This window comes from Astatotilapia calliptera, chromosome 16 (assembly GCF_900246225.1).
Source record: "Astatotilapia calliptera chromosome 16, fAstCal1.2, whole genome shotgun sequence".
Classification (NCBI taxonomy): Eukaryota; Metazoa; Chordata; class Actinopteri; order Cichliformes; family Cichlidae; genus Astatotilapia; species Astatotilapia calliptera.
In genome coordinates this window covers 19,946,288-19,965,860 of record NC_039317.1, presented here as the reverse complement: position 1 = coordinate 19,965,860, position 19,573 = coordinate 19,946,288, and the positions used below count along the sequence as shown (strand labels likewise).

The 19,573-nt window shown below is 38.7% G+C and overlaps 3 protein-coding genes across 7 annotated transcripts; 1 reads left to right on the top strand and 2 right to left on the bottom strand.

Moving 5' to 3' along the window:
- Nucleotides 1-28: 28 nt before the first annotated feature.
- spc25 (SPC25 component of NDC80 kinetochore complex) lies at nt 29-4,932 on the bottom strand. Its single transcript, XM_026145326.1, has 7 exons — nt 4,809-4,932; nt 2,797-2,964; nt 2,337-2,402; nt 2,010-2,156; nt 1,782-1,907; nt 995-1,093; nt 29-711 (listed from the first exon to the last, which is right to left on the bottom strand). Exons 2-7 carry the CDS (start codon nt 2,942-2,944, stop codon nt 587-589), a joined length of 711 nt encoding a protein of 236 aa, XP_026001111.1. The 5' UTR covers nt 2,945-2,964; nt 4,809-4,932; the 3' UTR covers nt 29-586.
- Nucleotides 4,933-5,012: 80 nt separating this feature from the next.
- Nucleotides 5,013-7,362, top strand: LOC113008138 (glucose-6-phosphatase 2). Of its 4 annotated transcripts, none has more exons than XM_026145323.1 (6): nt 5,013-5,098; nt 5,818-5,886; nt 5,965-6,074; nt 6,150-6,261; nt 6,334-6,455; nt 6,546-7,362. In XM_026145323.1, exons 1-6 carry the CDS (start codon nt 5,043-5,045, stop codon nt 7,058-7,060), a joined length of 984 nt encoding a protein of 327 aa, XP_026001108.1. In that variant the 5' UTR covers nt 5,013-5,042; the 3' UTR covers nt 7,061-7,362. The 4 variants fall into 4 exon arrangements, with proteins under 4 accessions (XP_026001108.1, XP_026001107.1, XP_026001109.1 ...); XM_026145322.1 differs by lacking the exon at nt 5,013-5,098 and adding an exon at nt 5,115-5,349; XM_026145324.1 differs by lacking the exon at nt 5,013-5,098 and adding an exon at nt 5,115-5,356.
- Nucleotides 7,363-8,825: 1,463 nt separating this feature from the next.
- On the bottom strand, nt 8,826-18,591 carry abcb11a (ATP-binding cassette, sub-family B (MDR/TAP), member 11a). 2 transcript variants are annotated; one of them, XM_026145445.1, is made up of 28 exons: nt 18,524-18,591; nt 18,034-18,120; nt 17,899-17,914; nt 17,763-17,811; nt 17,382-17,623; nt 17,210-17,294; nt 16,644-16,777; nt 16,378-16,549; nt 16,143-16,267; nt 15,898-16,072; nt 15,695-15,808; nt 15,496-15,606; nt 15,295-15,420; nt 15,004-15,207; nt 14,747-14,917; nt 14,470-14,659; nt 13,630-13,711; nt 13,437-13,545; nt 13,183-13,344; nt 12,982-13,086; nt 11,725-11,886; nt 11,425-11,628; nt 11,100-11,341; nt 10,859-11,015; nt 10,568-10,765; nt 10,258-10,464; nt 9,807-9,953; nt 8,826-9,689 (listed from the first exon to the last, which is right to left on the bottom strand). In XM_026145445.1, the coding sequence occupies exons 2-28, from the start codon at nt 18,080-18,082 to the stop codon at nt 9,489-9,491; spliced, it is 3,939 nt and encodes a 1,312-aa protein (XP_026001230.1). In that variant the 5' UTR covers nt 18,083-18,120; nt 18,524-18,591; the 3' UTR covers nt 8,826-9,488. The 2 variants fall into 2 exon arrangements, with proteins under 2 accessions (XP_026001230.1, XP_026001231.1); XM_026145446.1 differs by lacking the exons at nt 17,210-17,294; nt 17,382-17,623; nt 17,763-17,811; ... (1 more) ...; nt 18,034-18,120; nt 18,524-18,591 and adding an exon at nt 16,887-17,179.
- Nucleotides 18,592-19,573: the final 982 nt, after the last annotated feature.

Here is a 19,573-nt window from a genome sequence, read left to right as displayed (position 1 = left end):
CTCGATACAAGGTCGACTAACACGAGGCTTTAATAAAGAAGTGCTTTATTACATCATTGATGTCTGTAGCACGCGTAAAAAAAGAGATTTGTAACAAACAAATAAAATAAAACTGTTTACATCAATGTTTAAGTGGTCAGTTCCTTATTATTCAGGATTAAAAGGTAAGCAGTTGTCCAAATGTCAATTCACTCGCTGGGCCCACGTCCTCATTTTAGGTTTGACAGCGTTATCGTAGATAAAGGTGAACGGCTTGGACATTCATTGAGCTGCGGTTTGAGCAAGGCCTCGAAGGGGACTGGCGTGGTCCCGCTCCTTAAATTCATATACTTATCTCCAACAAGAACTCGTCTGAAATGATGCCAAAAAAAGAAACTTAATCTTTTTAATAAGAAGAATTCACACGTGTTAGCTACTGAGTACAAAAGAGTATTTGAAATTCAAATCTAAGAGTCCTGAAGTTGACTTTTTATTTAAAGATTTGTAATCCTCCACTGATTACTCCATTGAATCCACTGTGCTTTCTTTAGTCCAAATTGCAGGGAGAATGTCACTGCGTGCTTTTCATCCTTCCCTGCGTTCAATTTTAGCGACGCGTCTGAGAGATAAACTCCTTCCTCACATTTGCCAGGAATGCTGGTAAATTATTGGTCTCCTGAAGTCGCTTTTCCAAGGCTGGCAAACACTTGAGCACGGGGTCACTGGAGACAACTGTAAAACAGAAAAAAAAACAATGACTGATTACAGTGGATGCAATAAAAGAGTGAGCCACAAAATATCAGGTTAAGTGTTCCAATGTTTCTCTCTGGTCTTATTTGAACCAATTTTACAAACACATTAAATATCAGTGTGTTTTTTTGGTCTTCCTATAGCTTTTTAAATAATAATAAAAAGCTCATATCTATATTTGTGAATCTGTTTGAAATTAATACACAGAAATACTATTACATTACACAGGGTTGTGGAAAAAAAAAAGTAGAGGTATTTAACTTACTCTGGTATGATCCGCTTTCATTAATCCCCATCGTGATGACATAGGCGCTGTCTGGATCAGAGGGGTTGATGTTTCGAAAAACAAACTGCAACTTTTCACCTTTAAAAGTTCAAAACAAAGTTCTTGAGTCGTATCAGAAGCGGCGTGTGTCACAAGGTGAAATCGCAACAACCAGCTGACCATCATTAAGTTGCACAACACTTTTTCAGTAACAGTACACATGTCCAGAGTTTCTTCACGATCTGATTATATTCACTCTGAGCTGTGCATGTCTTTATCGTTAATGATGATTCATACAAGCATAAATATCAATCAGTTCACCATGGTAACAGGAATATGCAGAGCAGAGCCTTCATTTTAATCCACCGAAGGTAAAAATATTACTTTACGATTATAGTCTTTCTATTCAATGCATTCAACTCAACCATCAATTAACAATTAAGCAGTTTGTAGGTCAGAATTACTCTAGTTTGGATATGTGCATGCAGACAGCTTCAGAAACATAATGAATGTGGTTCCACTGTTTTAACTAGTACTCATGTACTGAGTATTTATTCCATTCCGACAAAAAAAATCAAAATAATTATAATATTGATTATCACTTCTGAATAGCTAGAGCTTTTATCCTTATGGTTGTTTTATTTTAGAAAGTATCATAACCATATCAGTCATGATCAGCCTAAAAGGAACAGCAAGACCAAAACCTCTTGCACAAAAATCTGTTACAGATAACATAAACAAGAGTCGACAAACATATGTGTATCAAAAATGCATGGTTTTTGCATACCTTTAACCAGCTGTGTTTTGCCGAGGATTGTTCGTACCTCCAACCCCAGATGATCCTGAAAGACGAGTCTGGCTTTTTGGAGATTCTTCAGTCTGTCTTTGTTTGCTTTGTATTGAGATTCAATCACTGAAATGTAGGCAGAAAAAATAAGTGTACTATACAATACAGTCACAGTTTAATATTTAATTTATACGTTACAGCATCAGTGTCACAATCACACAATCTTACGTTCTTTTCTCTTGGTTTGTTCTTCTTTAAGCTTCTCAATCTTCTGGATAATGTCCTCTTTCTGCATATCCTTCTCCTGAATCTCAGATATCACTTCAGATATTGCCTGTCGTTTCTCTTTTAAAGCCACTTTTTTCCGTTCGAGGTCTACGAGGCAAACATTGTGTCAGTACACAAGTTGTGTCAGTACAACTAAGTCCAGAGATAAAGTGAAGATGCGGAAGCAGCATTACAAACCACCATTTTCACATGTACACTTGAACTCAGCAGTATGACCTACATTTAAGGTACATGCTAATACTGTGTGCCTAATTTACTGAAACTCACCTTTTTTGAATGTCTGTATTGTTTCAAACAATATGTCATCATCCTTACACTTCTTTAAACACGTATCTGCAACAGAAAACATTTATTATCAGCCATATCAGACAACTCTAATCAAGTAAGAAAATATGTATAATGTTGTAATCCACTGTGCTGGACGATACTCAGACTGTCTTAAAACACTCCAAAAACACAACTTTGGACCTAGTTGTTATTAAACCTGTAAGACTAAATGTTACTCATAATTAATATTCTTTCTTTGACATGTTTGCCTTTATTGGATAGTGAAGCAGTGAAGATAGGAAAGTGAGGGAAAAAAGGGGACAATAGGGTGTCTTAAAAACTAAAAAGTCCATGTGCAATTTATTTTCTATTGAAATAAAGGATATTAATAATGAAAACAAGCTGAACAGATGTTTGTATATGTAGTTCAACATTAAAAATAAATTTTAAAAAAACTTACCAATTGCTGACTTCACAAACTGCCTGTGGGATTGGGCCAACTCTGCCGTTGTGTCTATTATGTCTGTGTATGTTTTAAGCTCCTTGTTGTGGATCTCCTCCATTGCACTTGTAAACCTATCGCTCATGTTTGGGTCAGTGATGGACATCACGGTGCTTTGTTATGAATCTGTGGTAAAACACAAGCACAATTTTCACTGCAGAGCCAGACAACTGTAGTGGTCGGTCAACACTGGCGCAGAACAGAATACAGAAAAAGCTGCTCAGAGTAATTTATTTGTCCAGGATATGAGTGTCGCCCACAATCAAAGACATTATCACATAATGATGAAGATGAAATAGTAATAAAAATCTATAAAGAACATTAGAAAAAGAACATCATAAATAAACAGCAACAAGTAACAAAGTTGTGAATAAGACATGAAATTAATTGCAGTTAATTGGTTTTGATTTAGCGTACAAAGCAGTCAAATAAACTTTTAATTGAATTTTTTATTTTATTGTGAGTTAACTATTTTAATGCTGAACGCGCTCTCAATGCTGCTGTTTATTTCTAACATGAAGTCTGTACATTAGAGCTCTGAAACTTGGAAATGGATGGATGGAAATGGATGGAAACGAACATTAAGGGTTACTCTGTGTGCTCAGCTCTGACACTTTCCTGTAGCCTAAAACGAAGATGAGACCTTGCTTTGTGAGCAGATTAAAATGAAATTGATCTAATCGATTGAACAGGTATTTTTGGTATTCTCTGTATTCTTTGCTCTGTTTACAAAGCTGTGTAAACAGCTTCCAGCAAGGTAAAACAGCCTTAGCAGCAGATTAAAGATAAAGTATAAAAACATTTCTTGCATCATGTATGCATGTAAATCACAGAATCTGATGTACAGCTACTGCTTAACAACTTGCACACATTCCCCCAGCAGAGAATCTACACGGCTTTTAAGACATGCTGTAAATAAAAGAATCTGAGAAAATGTGGCACTTTCGGCCAAAACATCGCTTCGTAATAAACCCCTCAGGCGGCTGTGTGTAATCTAGCAGTGTATTCTTGGTAAATTGTTAATTTTATAGTTGTTAGTGCTCTAGTAAACTTTTTTTTCCTTTGGCTTAACCAATGTACAATGACCCAGACGTTATGGAGATAAAAGCAAGATTAAAAAGTACAACAGTACAGAATAGGCTGTGCTGTACTGTGTTGTATTTACATTAATATTTTAAAAGACTTATAGTTATGCACTGTGGCTGTTATTTCCAGCAAACAATGACACCAAAACATTTCAAAGCATATCAAAGAGTACAGCTGAAACCATCGTCAGTTAAAACAGTTTTAAATGTTTACTGGCATAATTAGTTATTTAATTAGTTCACAATTGACCTGTCGCTAGTAACAGCTGGCTTTATTATTTAAATACAACATCCATCCATCCATCCATCCATTCGCTACCGCTTATCCTTTTTAGGGTCGCGGGGGGTGCTGGAGCCAATCCCAGCTGTCATAGGGCGAGAGGCGGGGTACACCATGGACAGGTCGCCAGTCTGTCGCAGGGCTAACACACAAGGACAGACAACCATTCATACTCACATTCACACCTAGTGGCAATTTGGATTATCCAATTAACCTATCCCCACAAACTGCATGTCTTTGGACGGTGGGAGGAAGCCGGAGTACCCGGAGGGAACCCACGCAGACACGGGGAGAACATGCAAACTCCACACAGAAAGACCCCGACCTGATGGTGGAATTGAACTCAGGACCTTCTTGCTGTGCGGCAACAGTGCTAACCACCGTGCCGCCCACAAAAATACAACATTATTTGTGCATATCGGACAACCGGTGACGTAACAGCTACACCAAAACCTACTAACAACATTAGCATGCCAATGCTAACGTTAGCCGGGGGAACATTAGCGGTTAGTTCGTCATCGATTAGCTTGCAAATGAAACCAAAGGATATTTTACAAATGTGGCTTAAACTAGTCAGTCCATTAACGTTTCCGTGTAACACTCACATGTTTTGAAGAGAACTCTAGATTTACGTCTTGCTGTTGCGCAGGTCGTTATTTTCAAAAATCCGCGGTCTAAACGTAGGGGGCGGGCACTCAACGACAACCGGAAATTACGTTAATCATTCATATTATTTCCTCTGCTTTCAAATGAGCTAAACACTGTTATGTTTTTAAACCGAGAAAACATGGTTTAAAAATATTAAATAGCCCACTCCTCTTGCTAAATTTATATTTATAATGATATATATAATGTTTTCAGGATGTTTTTTGCTGAAACGATATCCCACCTTGTGGTCAGTATGTGGAAGTTCAGATGGATCCGAAATTCCGTCCAAACTATATAAAACAACATTATACTTTTTTCAGTATTTGTGCTCTGATTAGAATGGGAAGATAGCTGAATGCTAACAGATGTACTCAGTGAACTCTACTGTGCCAGATGCCAGATGGGCTGTGTTTTTCTCTTGCAGCATTATAGGAAGTTCATTTTGTTGCTACGTTCACTGAGAATGAGAATATTAATGAGGCTGAAAGGATCCAGCAGGTTACGTGTAACTGTCTTTCTTCGTGTGTACAATGGCTAATATTTAACAATTGTAAAAGCAATGTTCTGTGAAAAATCTAATGTCTACATGCTCAGGGTGTAAACAGTTTTGTAACATGTCTTAAAATGCTGAGCCCTAATGGCAACATTATTTTATGTTGGGTTCAAAGCAAAGATGTTGCAGTTGTTGCCATGGCTTCATTTAATGATTTATGATACCAGGTTGATATAAAGTTCCTGAGGTAGGAAAGGACTCACGGTGCTTTAGCTGGCATTGAAGAAGAAGCTGTTGCAGTTGTGTACATAGATAGGGAACCACATGGATTTTGTCTACAGCTTTGGTGTGCAGGTTATACAGTACCTGCAGAACAACTACTGGCAATACCATGACTTCATTGATTTTGTGTCAGTAGTGGGTGACCCTCGTAATATTTTCTCTGTTTATTTCCCTCTCTGGTTCCATCTCAGTCACAATGTTGGCACCAAGATGATTTGGGTGGCTGTCATTGGAGACTGGTTCAACCTTATTTTTAAATGGTAAACCTACTCTTAGGTTAGCATTTGTATCTTTATTTTATGTATTTCTGAACTTTATTCTTATATTTTCTTTTGCAGGATTTTATTTGGGCACCGACCATACTGGTGGGTGCAAGAAACACCCTTCTACCACAATGATTCAAAACCACATTTGGACCAGTTTCATATAACTTGTGAAACAGGGCCAGGTTAGTATGCATGTACGAGTCAGGACTTAAAACTATTAAAGTGTAGAAAACTTTATTTAATGTTTTTCTGAACAGGCAGTCCATCTGGTCATGCCATGGGCTCATCATGCGTGTGGTATGTGATGATCACTTCTGCTTTAAATTTTGCTCGGCCTTCCCACGCCTCATCTGTACACAGCTTTCAAAGGTGAGAGGTTATATACATCTTTACAATTAAATTAGTTGTCTTGTCTTTTTTTAATATGTATTATTCCTACAGGTTTTGTCTTCTGAGGTCCTTTTTGTGGATGACTTTCTGGGTCATTCAGATAAGTGTTTGCATCTCCAGGATTTTTATTGCAACACACTTTCCACATCAAGTTATCCTCGGTGTTTTCACTGGTGTGTTCCACTCTGCTGTCAAAAAAATATCTGATATATCTGTTGTTTTGTGTTCGGACTAAAGACCTTTTTTCTTTCTTTAATGTGTAGGCATGCTGATTGCTGAGGCCTTTGATCACATCCCCTCAGTCTACAATGCAAGCTTGAAAGTTTACCTCCAAACCAACATTTTTCTTTTCTCTTTCGCTGTTTGCTTTTATTTGCTCTTTAAACTGTTGGATATCGATCCCATGTGGTCAGTCAGCAAAGCCAAGAAGTGGTGCGCTAACCCAGACTGGATCCATCTCGACACAACGCCTTTTGCCGGTCTGGTTAGAAACCTGGGAGCCTTGTTTGGGCTGGGCCTGGCAGTGAACTCTGAGATGTTCGTTCAGAGCTGCAAAGGGAAGAACGGCTGCAAAAGTATGTTTAAACTCATGTGCGTGACTGCAACGCTCACATTTCTGCAACTGTACAACTTTATTAAAATGCCCACTCACAATGAGGCTCTGTTTTATATACTGTCGTTCTGTAAAAGTGCTTCAATACCTCTCGGTGTGGTTGCTGTTATTCCTTACTGTGTTAATTTGCTCATCAGAGAGCATGAAGAGAGGAAGCTAGCTTAGACTGTGGAGCAGCTTTCAAGTTTTACAATATTACCCCCAACACTTATTGATCAAGGATATCAGCAAGGTTGAATGGTAGTGTTGGCAAACAAGTGTAAATATGTATGTGTATTATGGAGGTAATCACACGAGACTGAAACAGTGTATGTTTAAAAAAGTTGCATTTGTGGGTTTGAATAGCATGTTTTGAAATTTCCATTTGCTTGATCTGTTGCTTACCTGAGTCCATTCTATGGTGTTTGTTTTATATGTAAATCACAATAACTGTAAAGACTGTTCAATTTCTTATTAAAGAGTTTCTTTGGGACATTATACAACCCTGGAATCATTCGGGAGATGCTTTTGCCTGAAGTGTTTTCCCATTTTTTCCTTACGAATATCCATCCTTTTTAGGGTTTATGTCCGTGTTTAAGAGGTTACACACAAATTAGAGCACAAATGGTTTTTGAAAACTTCATTTTGACAGTTTACATCACAACAGCCTGAAACAAAATCAGACCTCCAGATTTTATTGTGACCTGTTAGCCCATCAGTTCTGTGTAAAAGTCAGCTAGATAACAAGTAAGATCCCTTACCACTGCAGCTCAGATGAAAGAACAGGTGAAATTTTAGATTGTCAGAAATGACAGTTTATCGATATTTATATCATGTCAGAAATGTCAGTTATAAAAGTATCATTTTTAGTTTTTAAGCACTTTAAATGTATGGACATACAGCTTGCTCTGCATGCATTGAATAATCTCTTGTAGCTCTCTTCAGGAAAACTTAGATATTAATCAGCCAAAATAAGTGAAGCAGAACAGAAGCTGTGATGTAACTAGATTAGGCAGATTAGGTAAACTCCCCAGCAGAACGTATTTCCACGTTTTTCTCCACCATCCCGGGTTGCTTAGCATCCAGCGGCACCTGAGGCTGGCTCTGAATTATGTAACTGTCCTAAGTGCGTAGGCTCCTCATTAAGCCCAGCTCGAAGAAACATCTGTGTGCCTGGGTGCTTTATTATCAACTGGTACTGAGGGTGCAGCAACAGAGAACCACTCAGCAGCCTGAACTCTGTCCACTCCAGCTCCAGCATAGTTAATATAAATATTTATGAAAACTAATTTGCCTAAGAAAAGAATTTTCTTTCAATACAGCTACAATTTAAAGGAGAACTTGCTTTAGGTATAAAGACCTCTGTTATTGGTTATGTTTAAATATAAAATGAAAAAAAAAAAAGATTTCAGCACCCATGAGCAAAATATTTCCTCCTTACAGATAAAGTACTCTTTCTGACCTCAAAAGGTCCAAAGGTCCCAATTAAATGGTGGTTAGCGCTGCTGTGTCACAGCAAGACCGTCCTGGGTTCAAATACGTTTGCCAGATGGGGCCTTCTTTCTGGGTTAGGTTAACTGGCAATGAATTGGCTGTAGGTGATAATGGTTGTTTATCTCTCTGTATTAGCCCTGTAGTAGACCTATAACACATTCACTGTGTGCCCTGCCTTTTGCTCTCTGGGAGCTAGGATGGACTCCATGCTACCATCACATGAACTAGCTGAGTAGAAGAAAATAGATGCTTAAATATCCATAATAACTTCTATATGTGAAGTTTAAAACAATATAGTAAGATGTATTGTTTTAAACTGAAGAGAAATGTTGATATTTTGGTAAGAAAAAGCCGTACCAAAACATTAGAAATAGATTACTTTAATGATTGTATTATTATACAATTTTAAAAAATATATATATATATATATTTTAAAAAAAAAAAACAATAACTGTGGTTCAGTGATACAAACGTGGCTTAATACATGCAAAAGTCTTTATCCTCATCTTCTTCATTTATAAACACTCATTACAGGCAAATAAATATACAAAAAAGAGCTTTATCGTCACATAATTAATTGATAACAAAAACAGATTCTTGTGCGGTTTAGATCATTCCATTTGGTGTTATTTGGCAAAGTTTAGATGTGGAGTCGGTGGTATCCCAGTACTTATGGACAGATTTTATGGAGTTAAGTATATTAAACGTTTATGTGTCCTTCATAGTTTGGGGAAACCTGGAGATGAGTATCACTATTTATTTGAATATAGACAGAAATATCTGCCTGTATATTTTAGGTTAAGACCAAATGCTTATGAGATGGAGTTAATTAGCATTAAGGATATAATTGTACAGAGTAAACTGACAAATTTTGTAAAGAAATTGTATCTGTATTTGGACATGGGAGATTTGCTGATAGATGTGTTGATTTTAATGATGATGATGATGATGTGTACTGAAGAAAAGAAAATTTGTAGATTTTCTTTTTTTATCCTGGGAGGAGTTTTATGAAAACGAAGTAAAGTTGTGCATTTAAATGAGCAGGATATGAGGGACGATTTTCCAAATGGTTCAAGTTTGCAACTAAACGGCTCTGTAAATACAACAAGCTCAAATAATTCTAGCTGATCGGAGCACCTGTTGTGACCAGTTTGTAATAGGCGCCCCTCTTGGCCATGAGTTTATCATGTGTGCCTTGCTCGATGACAGCTCCATGAGACATCACAGCTATGATGTCTGCAGTCTGGATGGTTGACAGCCGGTGAGCGATGACGATGCAGGTTCGTCCTTTTCTTGCCTCATCCAGAGCAGTCTGCACGGTCTGCAGGACAAAAAATCTCTGTCATCAGCGAGTTCCTTTTGTGTGTCATGGATATATGATATGGATGTTTTGTCAAACTTTCATTTAAAAGACTAGATTAGAGGACTTAAAAGATACCTTTTCACTTTCAGTATCCAGGGCAGACGTGGCCTCATCTAACAGCAGGATCTTGGGGTTCCTGACAATAGCACGTGCAATAGCGATGCGTTGTTTCTGTCCTCTTGACAGCTGCGAGCCCTGGGCACCAACCTGAGTCTCATATTTCTACCAGTTTGAAAGAGAGAGAAAAGCAGCAAGTTATACTCTAAGTTCACCACAAGTCATCTTTAAAATGTGTGTTTGTTTGATTTTTTTTAGGATAGTAAACCTATACTAAGTGCATTTAGCATCTGGAAAACGCTTGTCTGCACATTCTGCCAGTTACCTTCTAAAAGGAACTACAGGCAATCAACGTCACATTCAATTTAGCTTTAATTCTGAATTTATGCTTAGTTCGCTTACTCAGCTTTCTTTTTAATCAAAAAATGACTGACCGGACAACATTTCAAGTCATTTCAGTCCTACTCACATCAGGAAGCGTCATCACAAAGTCGTGAAGATAAGCTTTCTTAGAAGCTTCAATAATCTCCTCCATGCTGACACTGCGGGTGTTATCTCCATATTGTATGTTCTCAGCTATACTGCAGTCAAACAAAACTGGCTCCTGGGACACTATCCCAATCTGAGATCTTAGGAAAGGCACATTGACTGAATGAGATGGGACGCCATCAATCACCTGAAAAGAAAAGGTGACACAGTTACAACAGAGCGAATGGTTTTGCTCACACTGAATACATTTTGTGTATCTGAAATTAACATTTAAATCAGTCAACACACACCACTTGCCCTTCATCAGGGTCATAGAACCTCTCCAGCAGTTGAACGCTTGTGCTTTTCCCGCAGCCGCTGCTCCCAACAAACGCTAAAGTCTGCCCGGGCTTCACAGACACACGGAGGCCCTTCAACACCTGGGTGTCCGGTCGTGTCGGATAGGTAAATTTGCAATTAAGGAAATTTATTTCTCCTCTGAAGTTTTTCTAAAGATGGATGACAAGATTCACAAAAGTAACACGGGCTACATCTTAAAACTCATGAACCATTTCAATGTACAGTTATTGACATTCACCAACCCATATCTCTCCATCTGACTGGCTTATGCTGATTTTAGGAACTCTGTCCAACAATTTGAAAAACTGGGCAGCAGCAGTTTTGGCTTTGGCATAATCTGGAGTGAACGAGGAAGCTCTGCCCAGTGCTGTCCCACTGATCACGACTGCTGAAATCACCCTGGGGAAACACATGACCACAGTGTTGATGTTTGGCAATCACATCACAAAGTTGAACATGTCAAAAAGCAAGATTTTTACCAACCTAAAAACAAACATATATTGCAGACCCTCAGCCCTGACCAGGAAGCCTCCGTATCTAAATGAAGCAGCATAAGCCAAAAAGATGACACACTGAGCAAAGCCAAAACAGAGCCCATAGATGTTGGCTTTCTTCTTGGCAGACTTATAAGGCAATTCAAGTTTCTGCTCATACGAATCCACAAATGAGCTCTCTTTGGCCAAACCTGCAATGGTTCTGATGTTGGCAAGAGCCTCACTGGATACCTGTGGGAGAGAAATCACTTAACCGCAAGAAATTCAAAGCTGCCTGTGTACTGGTGTGATATTAAAATGGAAGATGAGCTTACCTGACCTGCTTCTTCCATTGCCTTCTTATCTTCATTTGCAAAACCTGTCAGCATCTTGGCTTGGAATACCCCAGACAGCCCAATGAGTGGCAGGAAGCACAAAATTACCAATGTTAATTTCCAGCTGAAGTAGAAGGCAATGATGAAAGAGACTCCTATGCTGGTCACTGAGTTAACAATCATGCCAATCTGGGATCCCGTTGCCTACAGAAATTATTCAAGCATGTTAAAAAATATTAAAAAACAAGATTTTAATTGTAAAACCAAACTGTGAAAACAATCCTGTAGTTTCCTACTTACCCCCTGAACCATGGATGCATCTGTGGCCAGTCTGGTGGTCAGAGCTCCAGGACTGTTTATAGGGTTATCAAACCAGCCAATCTCTTGTTTCAACATGGCCTGGAAGCCCACTTTTCTCAGGCGGCGCGTCAGAAGCTCTCCAGATTTAGCAAAAGAATATCCCTGTAATATTAAATGTGCACTGTAAAAAAGCCATAAAATACAGTATTGACCCTCTAACCACACATTGATTCTTACCATTACTCTGTACTCAGTTCATTTTAAAATTGATTTATACAGCACCTAATCAGAACAACAGTCGCCTCAAGGCATTTTATATTGTAAGATAACCCCTAACCCTATTTTATCCAATCTGCTAACCTTCTTCAGAAAAATTATGGCCCTTTTTCCCTTTCCCATGGCCCTTTAACATAAACCAGTGACACACTCCGGGGCCTGATCAACCCTGGCAGGGCCTCTTTGGATGACGGTGTCTAGTGATAATGGCCGAAACACCCGATGAATCCAAGGTCCACTACTGACGATGTTTCCCAAATTTTAATATGATAATTTAGATCAGATCTCTAATCCCTAAACCTAACCAAGGAAAAATGGCAGATTATCTTGGGTAAAAGAACGAAAGTTGAGGCACACAACAATGTGTGCCGCTGGTAAAGTTTCTGTGCTGCTTTTCCTCATAACAGCCATCCCCCAAGATTTTCTCCATTTAAAGCAATGCATTGTCAGGGATTGTAACATCTAGTCCTTTTAATGAACCCGATTTATGATGACAATGTCAGACCTTTGGATCTTGTACTGTGGTTTGAATGGTGTTTGTGTGTTTTCTGTTGGAGAGGAAAGCAAATGTCCCCTCACTGGTACATTAAAGATTTACTCTGCTCCACTCTAATTTAATAACGCTACCAACAGTTTTGTTTTGTTTTTGGTATTTATGTTGCCTTTGCTTCTGTGCAGTAAAGAAACCACAGTATAATTAAAACCCACGTTGCCAAGCCCCACCTGTTTTAGCTATCTTGACTCTGTTATGACTGCTTTCATGGCACGCGCAGGCAATTCAGTCATCAGATAGCCACACACATGTAGAACATGTGCAGAAAGGCAGGCGTTGTTCACATGTCGCCTGTATAATTCTTCATTTTTGTCATACCTATCACATTATTGCAGTTCATCTTCTTCTAGAGACATAAACAATTTCTCCACAACTGCTATTCTAGATTATGTTTTGTTTTTAATATGTCTAAAATTGCAACAGCATACCTGTAAAAACTGTGAAATGAAACTAGCCACGGCCACGATGCAGAACAGAACACATATCCCATTGATCTGTTTCCTCTGTTCATTCAAGTCCTGAATTGCAAAAGTCTGTAAAAACAAATACCGGTGAAATATTTTAGCCCATGCTCAAACCAGCTGTACATGTAAAAGATGACATGCGTTCTTCATGAGAACAGCTCTTACCCCAAGAATCTGGCTGAACAAGATGGCATATATGGGGTTGACAGAGCCATTGACCGCAGCTCCCAGTGAGCCAAGCAGCATGTAGGGCCATTCCTGCTGATTGTACTTAAGGATACGTGCAACTGGAGCAGGCTCTACATGTTCTTCCACATCATTTTGTTGCTGTTAAAAGATATGTGTAAGGACCATTGTTTTTCATAGAACAGTTATTAATTGTCTTGGCATATTACATAGCACGAGAGGAATCTCTGTACATTTTCTGATTTGATATTCGTGTCCGTAGCAATCTTGAGGCTGCCTGATAGTGCATCAGGGACAAAGTCATTTGACAACTGGCTCCAAGATCGCAGCCGCAGAGAGCTCCTGCAGGTGTAATATAGAGAATATCAAAGTATTTTCTTACTGATGATCTTTTCCCATGATCTCCTTCAAGTGGACTTACTGTACCTTTTACTGGATCTACGGCTTCCACGGCTAAACCCCCCTGCTTTTAGATCAAAGTCTTCTTCAGGAGCTTCACTGATCACATCTGGAAGTAAAACAATCAAGCATTAAAGTTTCCTTTGAGATTTGACAAACACAAGAAATAACTATAACATACTTTAAAGGATTTCCCCTTTGAAATGCATTTAATGTTTGGCCTTGACTGAAGCCATTAATTCAGCATAAGCATAGGTCCAGTTCTTTTGTGGCATTTAAGCTGCATATGGCCAAGACAGCACCACAGCACCAAAGCTGTAAGTGTCATGAACAACCTAAGGCCCAAACCTTTTGCTATGTTGCTATGTGACTGAGAGCTTTGAAATGTGCTCTTTCAACCAGGCAGGAAGGTCTTATTTGCATGCGATAGTGTGGAACAGCACAATAGGAGGTGTACATGGTGTAAAGGGTGCAGAACTTTTAATTATGCGTCATCACAATGTAAAGCAACTACACTCTCTAACTGTATCAGACAAACAACAGGCAGCCAACTTGTTATCCTGAATTTCCAACCGTGCATGACAATCTCTGTCTAGTCCAGGTAAATATGTCTTCAACAGGGAAAAACATACAAAATGAATTTGAGAAATCACCAAAGGTTGGAACATATTCTCTATCAGATTAAATTTAGTTCTAAATTTAAATGTTTAAATTTAATTTAAATGTTCTACATCATATTCTGGACATATTTGGGCATTTGATTTTGTTTAACATTTGAAGATTATACCATAAATTTTGATCCACGCATTTTCATTTTCTTGTACCAAAAGTCCAAATCTAGTAATTGACAGACCACATGAATCCTACCACTAGTTGTGTTGGTTTGGCCTTGGCTTTGCAGGGTGACCAGAGTGAAGTAGACGCCTTGCTTCCCCAGTAACTCGCTGTGTGTTCCTCTCTCCACAGCCTGCCCGTGCTCAAATCCTATAATAACATCTGCATTTCTAATCGTGGAAAGACGATGAGCTATAGAAATCGTCGTCCTGCCTGTGCGCACCTGCAGATATGGTTGTTATTAGGGTGTCAGTCCCCTAAACAAGATGCTAATGAAGTCAAAATGTATGAAATATAAAAAATGGCTCACGTTATCCAGTGCTTCCTGGACTACAGCTTCACTTTCATTGTCCAGGGCAGATGTGGCCATATCCAGCAAGAGGATCTTGGGGTTTCGGATGAGCGCACGAGCTATGGCAATACGCTGCTTCTGCCCTCCGCTCATCTGGCCTCCACCTTCACCCACCATAGTTTCAAATTTCTGGAGTATAAGAGTAAAATTACAGCACATGACTGTAAAACTGCTGTAACTTCTGCAATTGTGCTGTATATCATTTTTAAATGTACCTGTGGTAGCTCCATAATAAAATTGTAGGCATTAGCCTCTTTTGCCGCCTGGATAATGTCGTCCACGGTTACTCCAGGTCGACCAAATCGGATGTTCTCTGCAATGGTGGTAGCAAACAGCACTGGCTCCTGCTCAACAATCCCAATTAGAGATCGTAGCCACTGGATGTTCAAAGTACGGATGTCATGACCGTCCAAAGTCACCTAAGAAGGATATTTTATTACAAGACGTTACAACAAAGCCCCCAAACATCTCATTGCCTGTGTCTGAAAAGTTTCTCAGATAGTTACCGTTCCTTCCTTTGGGTCATAAAACCTTTGAATGAGCTGGACTGTGGTGCTCTTTCCAGATCCACTTGGTCCAACAAATGCGGTGGTTTCTCCTGCTCTGATCTGCATGCTCAGATTATCTAAAATCTAAAAAAGGTTGTTGACTTTCAGTGCGTGTAAAACTGAAACATGACAGAACAAATATCAAGCAAAGAATGTTACCTTGACGTCAGGCCGGGATGGGTAGTAGAAAGTGATATTGTGGAACTCAATATCACCTTTTACTTTGTCTAATTTGTGACCTTCTTCTGATAGACAATCAATTTCCGGTTCCTGTGAAAGTAGCAACAAATAAACTTTATTCATTATTTTAACATTGACTAATTTGGTTCTTCTGGTTATGTAAGTTAGCTGGTTTTACCCGGTCAATTGTCTCAAAGATACTCTTTGCAGCAGCGCGACCAGAAGCGAAGGCCTCCAGGCACGGTGAGGCCTGGCCAAGGTTCATTGCTGCCATGAGTACACCAAAGAAAACCTAAAACAAACACAGCAGCATTAAAAGTCAGCAGTTTTCCATCTTTGTATTCTACAGAGTATTACCATTTAGAATTTAATATTTCATACCTGAATAAGAGTACCAGCCGTCATCTCCTTAGTGTCGATGACCAGTTTAGATCCGTACCAAAAGGCCAGACCATAGCAGAGGAAAATGATGCACCACAGGTATCCCTGAAACACTCCTATGATTGTTCCTTTTTTAACTCCCCAATTTTGAGCTTCCACAAGGTTTCTGTCATACCTGTGCAAAATTTGTATTTTAGCATCATTACAAATAAAAGTATTAGCATTTATATTGTACTACAAAATACCTTTCAGCTTCTTTTTCCTCCCCTCCAAAAGCTGCTACCGTTCTGATGGATGACAGGACCTCATCAGCCACGGCCCCTGCCTTTGCATAGGCTTTAAGCTCTCGTCCTGTCAGTCTGGCCACAGCCTGCAGGAACCAGGAAGAAAAATGCACAAAATAAAAACATATCAAAGCTTAAACATAACAGGAAAAAAGGTATCTATCCACCAACTGCCAACTGACTATCAAACGCTTACCATAGCCATCAGTCCAGCACCTATACCTATCAGAGGGCTCACTGCTATGACCACCAGAGTCAGCTTCCACCCACCAATGAACCCAACCATGAAGCCAAAAACAAATGTAGAGATCCTCTCAATAAATATAGACACCTGATCAGCAATGGCACTGTTAATCTTGTTGATATCGCTATAAAAAGAAAAAAGCAACAGAATGTGTAAAAACATGTTGAGCAAAACAGTGATAACAGGCTGATCAGCAGGCAGAGAGAGACACAACGTACTCAGATATCCTCGTGTTTAGTTCACCCACAGAGTTGCAGTCGAACCATCCAATCTCCATTCGCATTACTTTTCTGAAATAAGTCTTTCGAATTCTCTGTGTTTGCTTTGCAGCCGCCGTCACCCAGAATGCAATCTAAAATGTGATTTTTTAAAAAAGACATCACATTATACAGACACAAGCCATGCATTTTCAGAAAGGATTTAAACAAACTCCATATTTTTATTCTTTAATTCAGGATTACTCCTTATTCTGGTTCTTGGTGCAGCTCATCAGTTTGTCCACTACCTGAAACAAACCTTTCCCTTTCAGGAAACTTTTCTTCTGATTGGCTGCCCTTTATATTGAGAAGGTGTGAGCAGCACATGGAGGGGGGATGCTGTTCTTACACAGCCATGAGCCTGAGATGACCGTGTTAAAAATACCCTCTCTCATTAACAGCACAAAGGCCAACAGCTGATAGTAAATGGTCTTAAATTGAGTGCTAAGTGGATGTTTGAAATTATTCACCAGAAGCGACAAAAAAGAATCAAAAATTAAAGCTGAGTATGTAACATGCATACTTACCTGAAAGTAACTAACAATCAGAACACCGAATCCAATCCCAACATAGTAATACGCAAACAAGGTCATCTGTGCTTCAATATCCACCCTACCAAGAGAACAAAAATGAGTAGCAGTAACAACAATAACTCTTTACTGTAGCAACAATCTCATCTGGAATAAACAAATGACTTACCCGCAGTAGAGTGTGGTGTTTTCATCCGTTTCATACACGGTGTCGTTAACCCAGTAAATAGTATTGTTGTTGCAAGTCTTGTTGGGATCTTTCAGCTCTTGGACCTCGCGCTCATAATCCACAAATGTGTTTGTCATCATGCCATAAACGAGGAGCATGAGCGGTGAGGCTGCGCCGTGTACAAGGGCACACACACTCCCCACCACCATCATCACGATGTCTTTCCAAGTGGCAAATCGGAACTGAAAATGGGAAATTGTGGATTTGTGCTTGTGGGAATAAAGAATGTTTCGTGCTTATCTACCTTTTTTTTTTTGATGATTCAAAAGCAAAGGTAAGGAAAAGAACAAGCTTTTATAGAGTCATGGAAAAAATATTTACCAGCTGAAAGTATCCAACACTCAGAGCATTTTCTTTTTTCTTCTCTTCCCTGTAAAACATGTAAATAACCTATGACTGTAAATGACAGAAAAACTGCAAACACATAGCATGTTAATGTCTCCCAACCCAAACTTACCCATTTTGACTGTCATCTGAAAAGAAGGGAAATTATAATTAGAGTAATTGCTTAGCTTTTTTAAGCAAAACTATTAGTAAGATATATGTAATGATATTTAGTCCTTTTTTTTCCCACTAAAAGTAACTCACTCACCTTCTTTATCTGCAAGTGGGGGTGATGTAAGACTGACCTTCTTCTTCATTTTTGTCGCTCTGACTCAGGCAGTTGTATACTTACTTTCTGTGGATAGAAAAGTTAAACATTGGAATAAATATCAGTGTAACTTAATATACTTTAAATGTAATGTAAATGAGGCAAGTTACACTGTATTTTATTGGCACAAACAGACAGGAAAAAGGATGACATGATCTGCTGAGAATTCAATAATTTCAGACAAGCTGATAGCATGTGGGTTGAATTAACTTCTTTTTATCGTGCTGTCTTGTTCATTGTTTTCAATTTTTATCCAGCTGCTTGGACATACGAAGGACAAGGGAAATATTTCAGCAGCACATTACTCTGCACAGGTCAGGATACCAATATAAATGATAAAAGATTAAAACACAACAAACAACATGAATAAGTATTAATGGGTTTAATAAACCACTCTGGGTCTTAAATCAGTGTATCAGAATCCACATACCTGGACTTCTTGGTGAATCTCTGCTTTCTTACGAAACCCACCAACAACGCTGAGGTTCTTCAGAGGAATGTCCTATCTCACACTCAGGTTAACCTATGCCTCCCCTTTTATACTATCTACTCCTCCATTAGACTGATAAACGTCAGCAATATTTGCTGACATTTGCAAGTCTTTGCAAGACAAATTTTAACTAAGTGAAGTCAGTTTATGCCTCCTGCCTCTAGGCTGATTCCTTTATTTTAAGAACAAATTCTAACATTTTCAGAAATTATAAAGTTATGAAAGAAAAAGAAAAGAAAACATCCTTTAAGGCAAATGTATTAACTTGTTATCAGAAGTGATTGTAAAAAGGGTTTAATGACCGCGGGGACATTCATTATGAGTAGGAGTTCAGTCTGTAATTTGTGTCTTTGTGAAATTTTGATCCCCACCTTTCATTAGCAGTCATTAAAAAAATTCTTTACAAAACTTTTATTATTTGCAAATTTCAATGAACAAGTGAGAGCGAAGAAATAAGCTAATTACAAACTCTTCTACTGCTAATTCTAAAGCTGGTTATGCTTATATGAATTACATCATTAGAATACATTTAAATGTTTGTTAGCCACCTGTCTCCTTTACATAACTGCAACTGTTTTGGTAGCAGTGTGAGCTTCCTCAATTTTGATTTTTAAAAGTGTTGATACGTCATAACAAACACAATTCTATCTCAGGTTGGAAGAACAAATCCTTGTAAATAAGCAGAATCTCAGGGAAGGAGTGAGGATATAGGGGTTAGCGTTTGTGGGATGGTGATGAAGGGCCTGGTTTTGGAATTTGCTCCTGCTTTACAGCAGCTTATTGTTCACAACACCGGTGATTGATAATAGCACAGGTAGGACAGGGCTCCACTCCGTCAGAGCTCCTGTGTTCTTACACTCTTACCCAACTTACACTTACAGCTACTATTCTTAAACGTTTAAATACTTTAAATAATGTAATTGTTAGTGTAAAACATAATGATGAAATGATAAATACTTAAATAGACAGTAAGATGGGGCTGAGGCTCCT